This window comes from Theobroma umbraticum, unplaced genomic scaffold, assembly GCF_002168275.2.
Source record: "Theobroma umbraticum cultivar Fairchild unplaced genomic scaffold, ASM216827v3 scaffold_25.0, whole genome shotgun sequence".
NCBI classification, from domain to species: Eukaryota; Viridiplantae; Streptophyta; class Magnoliopsida; order Malvales; family Malvaceae; genus Theobroma; species Theobroma umbraticum.
This window is the reverse complement of record NW_018397282.1, coordinates 704,610-713,644: the sequence shown is the minus strand read 5'-3', so window position 1 is coordinate 713,644 and position 9,035 is coordinate 704,610. Positions and strand designations below refer to the sequence as shown.

General features: G+C 34.6%; 1 protein-coding gene across 2 annotated transcripts in view; it reads left to right on the top strand.

Moving 5' to 3' along the window:
* The first annotated feature begins 333 nt into the window (after positions 1 to 333).
* EMB1135 (RING/FYVE/PHD zinc finger superfamily protein) overlaps positions 334 to 9,035 on the top strand; it is a 23,475-nt gene continuing 14,773 nt past the window's right edge. Inside the window, exons 1-8 of one of the 2 annotated variants that reach the window (XM_021443875.2) lie at positions 334 to 1,008; positions 2,554 to 2,619; positions 2,752 to 2,925; positions 3,006 to 3,136; positions 3,277 to 3,353; positions 4,699 to 4,880; positions 5,040 to 5,117; positions 6,347 to 6,479. In XM_021443875.2, the coding sequence (XP_021299550.1) occupies positions 577 to 1,008; positions 2,554 to 2,619; positions 2,752 to 2,925; positions 3,006 to 3,136; positions 3,277 to 3,353; positions 4,699 to 4,880; positions 5,040 to 5,117; positions 6,347 to 6,479 (1,273 nt within the window). In that variant the 5' untranslated portion in view covers positions 334 to 576. The remainder of the gene's footprint in view (positions 1,009 to 2,553; positions 2,620 to 2,751; positions 2,926 to 3,005; positions 3,137 to 3,276; positions 3,354 to 4,698; positions 4,881 to 5,039; positions 5,118 to 6,346; positions 6,480 to 9,035) is intronic. The other variant, XM_021443876.2, reaches the window with a different exon arrangement.

Genomic DNA, 9,035 nt, shown 5'->3' with positions numbered 1-9,035 from the left:
GTGGAGGAAGATTTTAGTCTAGCGGGTGCTAAGGTAGAAAAACTATAAATTGTAACATCAATACTTGGTCCAAGAAAGAAGACTACTCGATAATGAGGCTAGTTGGGAACTCGTTGAGGCCTTTTGGAAATTTAAGGAGAAAGTGGATCACTTCCATGTGAGCAAGGCAACGAGAATGTCACTTGATTGAATAAGGAAGAATGTCATAACTCTCCTTTCCACTTAGCTTTTGAACCACCTCGGTGCAAGATGGAAGGCCCTAGGAATGCACGGTGTGAGCCTAAAGAGTGAGGCGCGAGATATGCGCCCACAAGAAGACAAAGGCAAAAAAAAAAAAAAAACCAGACAAGGCTTTGAAATAAAATTTAAAATCGGATTCAAGACAGCAAAATTCCCAAAATTCAATTCCCCATTGAGTTTTTGGAGTGAGGCACAGTGGTTGGGCTCCTCGGCTGTTGGCGCCCTAACATCAAATTTCTCTTTACCAATTCTCTCTCACAGGTAAAAACTTAAAACCCAAACTCTCCCACACTCCAACAACTCAGAACCATTTATCAAGATTTTTCAACACACATCATGGCCCAGCCTTCAATCCCTGCGCCACCTCTCACCCAACAACAACCCCCTGGCCCTGCCGCCGCACCCGCCGCTCCTGGTGTCCAAGTCCGCTGCGCCGGATGCCGAATGATCCTCACCGTGGGCCCTGGCGTCACCGAATTCGTTTGTCCCACTTGCCAGCTCCCCCAAATGCTGCCGCCGGAGCTCATGACAAGGGCTCGCATTAATAATCCTCCGCCTAGCCAGTCGGTGCCGGCGCATGGAATCGATCCGACCAAGATCCAACTCCCCTGCGCCAATTGCAAGGCTATCCTCAACGTACCACACGGGCTGGCCAGGTTTTCTTGCCCTCAGTGTGGGGTCGATTTGGCTGTCGATTTGAACAAGATGAAACAACTATTTCCGCCTCCGCAGCCCCGGCCACCTCCGCCTCCTGAAGAAGTCAACGAGGTTTTTTTCCTTTTATTTTTTTTAATTTCATTGTTCATTGTTGGATGCTTATTGGTAGTGTTTGGTTGTTAATTTTGCTATTTGATTTTCGCTTATGCCAATAAAAAGCAAAAAGTGCTTTTCAATACAAAAATGAATTATATTTTTGAATAATTAAAAATAAAATTGTAATTTTGTATTGCAAACTCTATGATCTTACTTCTATCAAGAAAAATTATCTCAGAATTAGTATATTACAAGTTATTCAATTTTTTTCCTTTGTAATTAATTATGATATTGCTTTCTACTATTTGCTTGTACTTTTTAGCAATTTTTTTGTAAGCAAAATAAAGCAGGAAAGCAGCAACCAAATGATGCCTTCGTGAACTATGACTGTGTTATCAGTGTTTTTTCGGTTCAGTTTAGTTGTTTGAATTGATTTTGCCACTGCCTTTTGTTTTTTATATAGCTGTGTCGTTAATTTTGTTTATTTTTATGTGTTGTTGGATTCTAACTTTTACTGTGTTATAGAGGAATATGCAGGCTATTGTAAGTTTATGAGCTCTGAATTATAATTATTATGTTGCTACTACAAGTGATGTTAATTATGATTAGTAATGTGAAAAAGTGATCAGGTTGTAATGATTCAAGTCACAGAAAACACACCCCTCGAATGAGCCATTTCATTGTATGAATTATTAATTTGGACACTTTTCAAAAAAAAAGAAAGCTATTTATTTAGACAATTTCATAAATGCTTTCCATTAGGGATACAGTATTTGCTATCTTTTGAGGATGGTAACAAGTTGCATTGCCTGATTTACCAAGACCAGAAATTCTCTTCTCATAAACAGTTGGTGGGTCTTGAGCAAGTTGTCATGCATAGTTCTGTTATGTTTTTATTTTGCATTAATACAAATGCTTAAACCTGAGCTGTGTCATGTCAACCAAATGCTTGTTAGCGTTTTAATGTAATTGAAATTCTAGGTTTACCATGGATAAGTAGGGGTACCTTGCACTCACTGAAGATAAGATGGGATGCTGTTTTTGCTAGTTTTTATTTGTTGACTTTCGTTAAACTGCAAGTGCAACATCATTGCCCTCCTTTAAGCATATTGGGGGAATTTAGTTACTGTAAGACAAAATCATATTGTACAGAGAGTGTAACTTAGGAAGAAAGTTCCTTCATGAAACATAAGAAATATCTATGAAATGTCTAATATTTTAGGAAAACATTAGACCTGTATGAAGAAAACAATGTTGAAAGAATTGGATATCTTAGTGGATTAATATGTCTTTAGAAATTCCAAGATGCCAACTATTAATTGTTCCCCATCATAATGTATCTCATATGCTCTTTTTACTATGACCCATGCCCAAAACTTCTCCTTTAGCTTGTGAATGTGTCCAACTTCCTTTCCCCACCCTGTTTTTTCAGCCTAAACGCAAACAATAGAGGTTTCCACTGCTAGTGATTCTGCTTTCATTGTATGTAGTACTTATGAGAATATTTTTCTGTTCTTATTTCTATGCTTCTATTTTCCATATGATTGTAAAACCTGTCAGGTAGCCATTGAAGTGGAGCGAGAAGAAGATGAAGGTGGGCCAGTGGGAGAAACTTTTACAGACTATGTGAGTTTTTTTTTAGAAGACTACATTTTCACAAGTTTTCATTTTCCTTCTTTCCATTTTCTTAAATTTTTTTGTCTCAACTTTTCATTTGAAGCTTGGGAACCACTAACTCAAATGATTTTTATGTGGCAGCGCCCGCCAAAACTATCTATTGGGCCTCCTCATCCAGATCCTATTGTGGAGACATCTTCCTTATCTGCAGTGCAGCCCCCTGAGCCCATTTATGATCTAAGAATCAAAGATGATATGGAAAGTTCAAAGGCCTTGTCATGCTTGCAGCTTGAGACATTGGTCTATGCTTGTCAGGTTTCTTTTATGACAGCAATATAGTTAACAATTTTTAGTCTGTTTCTTCAGTTGTAAAATAGTGTTGATATCCTTGACAGAGACACCTCCAGCACCTCCCAAGTAGTGCTCGGGCTGGATTCTTTATTGGAGATGGGGCTGGTGTGGGTAAAGGTCGAACAATTGCAGGGCTAATATGGGAGAATTGGCACCATGGGAGGAGGAAAGCATTGTAAGTTTTAGGTTGCAATATATGTATGTACGCAGAGCTGCTTCCATGATAGTTTTTGCTGCCGGCCAGGATATGTTGTAATTTGTTTCCTGTTTTGTAACATATCTCTTTCTTGTCTTGACTGTGATAATCTTACACAGGTGGATTTCTGTTGGTTCGGACTTAAAGTTTGATGCAAGAAGAGACTTGGATGATGTCGGTGCGGCAGGCATTGAAGGTAATATTTGAAATTTAATTTGAATGTTTCCTTTTGAAGATTTGACTGTTTATTGAATCATTTACTACAATTTAGGATCGAAATATGAAATGAAGGGATTTCATGAATGTGTTGAACAGATGTAAATGCTTTCTTAAATTAGTTATCCCTTTTTTTTGCTTCCTTGGTTAAGTTGCCAGCAGCTTTGACAAAATATATCTTGGTACCATATTTTTGCGGGAGTATTTCAGTTATAAATCACTCCTATATTTTCAAGTCCTCATTTATCACCTTGCCTCTTTGTTGGTTTGACTGTTCTTGACTGTTCTGGATTGAAAGAAAAGTGAAGAAAAAGAAGAGAAGAAAAAAAGAGTTTTTTTTCTAATCACTTTAAGCACTTCAGTTAGTTCCCTTCTTCCAGTCAATGTATAAATGAATCATTAGTTTGTTGCTTGGAATTTTTTTTTTTGTTTTCGTTTTCTTGTTGTTGTAGTTGGTTTTTTTGTTGTTGCATTTGTAGCTATTTCATTAGACTTGTATGGCAGCCCGTGTATGCACACTGTGTCAATAAAATATTATATTTGATTTTTATTCTAATATTTTTTCTTGATCGATTTGATATGTAATATTACAAAAATTGGGGGTAATCATGAGCTTAGCAAATGAATTGTAAGAGAGTAATATTCGGTAAAAGCACCAATTACGAAGGTCAAGGTTTTTTTTTTTTTGTTGTGGGTGTTTCAAGTGGGAAGATAAGAAACGTGTGCATAGCTGCACAAAAGCTGATTATATGGGAACTCTTTTGAAACTAAAATTTCTTTTAATCATGAAATGGTTTTTATTTAAAAGTCATTACTCTGATTTGTGCTCAAAATCAATGCTGTACATGTAAATTGTAAGTTATGAGATTTAACCCTTGACTTAGTGGGGGGACTTAGCTCAACTCTTCCCCTGAACATATATCAGCATAGGTATATGAAATTATTGTAGTCTCCAAGTTTTTTTCTTTTTTTTGTAAAGCAATTTATCCTCCTTTCATCAAGCATCAATTTATGTTCTTTCCTTGTCAGGCTGTCTGCTTGCCCATTTGAAGTTTTTTCAGTTAATTTGAATTAGAAAATTTGTGATTTGAGGTGGCATTGTTGAGCTACTCAGTGCATTGGGAGAGGGCATGGCATGCTTATATCACAAAAGATCAACAGTACTGTGCAAATAAAATTATGATTAGCAATATCTACTTACATCTTTTGTTGTATCGCAAAAGTTTACCGTTGAGGAAAAAGGAAAATGTTAGCTTTGTTGTTATGCTGCTTTGATTTGCTTTTATGTTATGAGAGAATATTTAAATATTTGTTTCTTTATGCAGTTCATGCTCTGAACAAGTTGCCTTATTCAAAGCTTGATTCAAAGTCTGTTGGAATCAGGCAGGGAGTTGTATTTTTGACATATAGTAGTCTCATTGCGTCTTCTGAGAAAGGTCGTTCTCGTCTGCAGCAGCTTGTGCAGTGGTGTGGATCAGGGTTTGATGGGCTTGTCATATTCGATGAGGTACACTTTATTTCTTTGGGAACTGTTTTCAAATCTTCCTTGTTGCTTCAGTGGTTTCCCTTTTTTAATGTTCTTGTTGATTACATGATGAGATAGTGTTCTGTGGTTACAATATATTTTTCTATCTTTTATTGCTAAGGGTCAATGGCTTCATTGTAGTGCCACAAAGCCAAAAACTTAGTGCCTGAAGCTGGAAGTCAGCCAACGCGCACAGGGGAAGCAGTTCTAGAAATTCAGGTTTGTCCTTTCGCTTAAGTATTAAGTGCTTTCTTTTTTGAGATGTTTTCTATCCCTTTGTTAGTTAAAGACCAGATTTTTACCATGCTTTTTTCATGCAGTAAATTTATGTGAACTCTATGAGCCTTTCTTTTCATTTTTCCCTCATTTGTTTGGAGACTTTACTGGAAAAGCTCAAAGGAATGTTTGCCTTACTGAAATTCCTATGAGACAACTAGTAGAGAAGATTTATGCTCCATGTCATTGAAAGGGAACGTTAGAAAGAACAACTCTGAAACTTTGGTGGCAACACCAATGAACTGGTGATCATAGGTTTACACAAAGGATTCATTTGGTGTATTAGCATAATATTAGTCATAAATAGGCTTCTGGAAATATTCGGACTTATGCATAAGTATATAACAAGATTTTGAGGTTTTGGATTAAGTTGGACTAAACAAAATATTCAGAATGTAATTTCACTATTTGAAACAAAGATAAAGACTATATATAAAGTCAGAGACAAAGGTGGGTATGGAATTGAAAAGTGGTGGTCAGTGCTTAGTGGTGTTATCTAATGTCGGTGCAGTTTAGAATTCGTTATGACCTTATAGTTGGATTGCATCTCATGTCTTGGCACCTATTACCAATTGATTTTAGGTTAGATGTTAACATGGTACCGAGGTTTAGATTATATCATTTGCTGTTTGTTGCCCATATTCATTGACAACATGGTAGGCCTGTTTGTTTGAGTTGTTCCTATTGGGTTTGCACATAAAATTAAGTGGTGTTATCCCACATTGGTTAAGTTTAAGATTTGTTGTTTGAAGTTGAGCAGCTTTACATATTGCCAATCGGTTTTATGTCGGATGCTTAACAGTCATGAAATTTCTAAGAGCAATTAGGTTTGTTTTTTGGATGCTTCTTTGTGAGGAATGAATATCTGCAGAGGACATTGTGCATATGATTAGAATAGGTTGATGATGTGGAGAAGTTGATTATTATGTAAAGCTTTTGAGATTCTATGATGTAGGCTCTAGCTCCTAAAACATTTAACTTTGGGGTCGATAAAGATCACATCATTCACGCTCTCCCTTTTTTTTTTTTCCTTCTCCCCAGTTATGGCATATTTGGCAGAAGTGTTGATGTACCCTCATACAGGATTGTAGGCATATGCATGAGCATCTAACATGGGAGATTGTTTATCTGGAAATTCCTTAACTTTTAGTTTTCAAATTCTAAAATTACAGGCTCGACTTCCTGAAGCACGGGTTATTTATTGCTCAGCGACTGGTGCCTCTGAACCACGCAATATGGGTTATATGGTCAGGCTGGGGCTTTGGGGACCTGGAACATGTTTTCCTGATTTCCAGAGATTTTTAGGTTTAATCTTTATCCCTTATAGTGACAGTTTTTTTCCCCCTGTCATGTTTCTTTCTATACCTTATCTTCAGTCGTATATTTTGTCAGAAAATTAGTTTAGTTCATTAAAAATTATGGTGTGTCCAAAAAGAAAGAAAGAAGAAGTTAAGGTTATGGTGAGGAAGAAAGTATTGTGATGATTAGGGAAAGATTGTATAATTGTTTTTAGATTATAATCTAGCTTGCGCTTTACATTTAGAATATCTGTTGCTTGGGAAGTATTTAACCTCTTATTCTATATCTTTTCATATTTCATCTGTAATTTCAAAATTTTTAAAAACCTTAACTGGTTTTAGTTCTTTACCCTTTAAGCGAATCTGTTGATAATAAGCATTGAGGGCATGTCAAATATAAAATGAATCGAACCTTGGCATATTAAATACTCTTTGTTAGAGAAACTCTACTCCACTGCACTTGTTGTTCAATGTCAAGCAATATGATGGTATGCTTTTATAATGTTGTAATTCCAATTTTTATGAGTATGTTGAGCAAGAGAGATTATGGACTTTATATGAGCTGTGCAAATACCTGATGATGTCTGTGTTATTGTCTCTTTGAACTTTGTAAACTGCTTAGTGATATTAAAATCAATTATCTCTGTTCTCTTTTTTTTTTTTTTAATTTTGTCATTGATTCCAGTTTGTGTTTAATGCCTGCAAATTGACTGCTGAGTATAGGAAATCCGTTAAGAATTAGATCAAGGTATTTGAAGCAAAATATTGACTGAAACTTGGCATATGAAATGACTAAGGTTCTTGTTGTGACCTTGCATTTAGCTTTGGCATTATTATCAGTGTGAGGAAGTATGATGATCTATGTACCATTTACATGATTTTCCAGCAGTGAATGATAGACTTATGTTGATTAGAAAAAATAGCATCTTTTAATGAACTCTTAGAACTTTGTGTGCATGGTTGCCTTCAAATTCCAACTTTTAGAGGATTTTTCTTGTCAAAAAAGTTATTATTTTTTTCTCTCTGCTCTTTTTTCTCTGTTTTGCTTTCATAGTCCCTAGAAAATTGTTGGAATGTTCAGATGCTGAAATTAGAAAACCAGGTTTCTGTATTTGGTAGTGGTGACACACACATACGGACAGACACGCACACAAACACGCACGCACACACATATATTGTCAAATTTTTTAATTAAATTTTTTTTTTAAAAAAATTGGTTTTTTATTTGTATTGAAATTATTTTTGAGTGCTTATTTTATTGAAACTCAATATTAATTTTTTAGTTTATAAATGTTATCCTTGATTGATTATTTTTTTTTTGCTATGTTTTTCTTTTTAATATAATATCAAATTGGAGGCTTGATAGTTGTCAAGAATGTTTTTCCTACCATTGAGTTTTAAATGTTAGAAAAATCACTTAAATAAATAATTAAATACCGTAATTAACATTGCAATTTGACAAAATAAGGAAAAACTTTTTGTTGAAAAATATTAATTGCTTTACTACTGTTGTACCAACATCATGCAACAATAGTTTATAATAATTAAGTACCATAATTAACATTGCAATTTGACAAAATAAGGAAAAACATTTTGTTGAAAAATATTAATTGCTTTACTACTATTGTACCAACATAATGCAACAATAGTTTATTGATTGATCCTCATACTCAACCCTCACTCTTTAACCTTTGTTGTCTTTTTATAGGCTTATGATGTTGGTATCCAATCTCTCTCTCCTCTCTTTTTTCTCTATTGGGTTTTGGGTATTTCTGAATATGCAGTGTCACTCTATCTCTCTTTAATTCCCTATCATTTTCAATTTTTCGTTTTTATCCTTAATCCTCAACATTCTTTCTTTTTTCTTTTGTGGATCTTTGCATTGATGACTGAGTATATTGTTTCTAACTTATGCATGCATTGTTTTAACCGGAGATTTATTTTACACACCTTTTTTTAATATAGTTGAAGGTATCAACCGACTAATTGCAATCTAGTTATTTATTTTTTATTTCTTTTTAATATTTATTTATCTTTTAAAAGAATTGAAAAAGAAAAATTTGCTGTTGCAATGCACAAGTGTTATTGCTCCATGTTACCTATATAGAAGGCTATGCTGTGAAAATAGTAGCATATTTACGTGCAAAATAAGTTTTTGGCATTGTGATGTAGTCAAAGGGTTTAGGGCAATTAGATCTCAACAATTAGGGCTAGAATAGGGTTGATTGTGTTGGAGCAATAGAAAGATAATTGGGTTTTAAAAGAAAACTCTTGAATAAATATTCAAAAATAACAAAAGAAGATAATAATCCTATATCTAGGATCACCAATTTATAATAGCTAAGATAAATCCTAATCAAATAGTAAACCTAATCCTAAATAAAGACTTAAAGTACTAAAATTCTAATAAAGATAGGAAAAAGAATTTCAAACTAAATAAAATAAAGAAAATAAAATCCTAAGCTAATAAAAATACTAAATAAAATAAAATTCTTAATGTGCCTGCATCAGTCCCCGCGGGTTAGAAAAACTCGGCTCCGACGAGTAGGCCTTAATATACTTC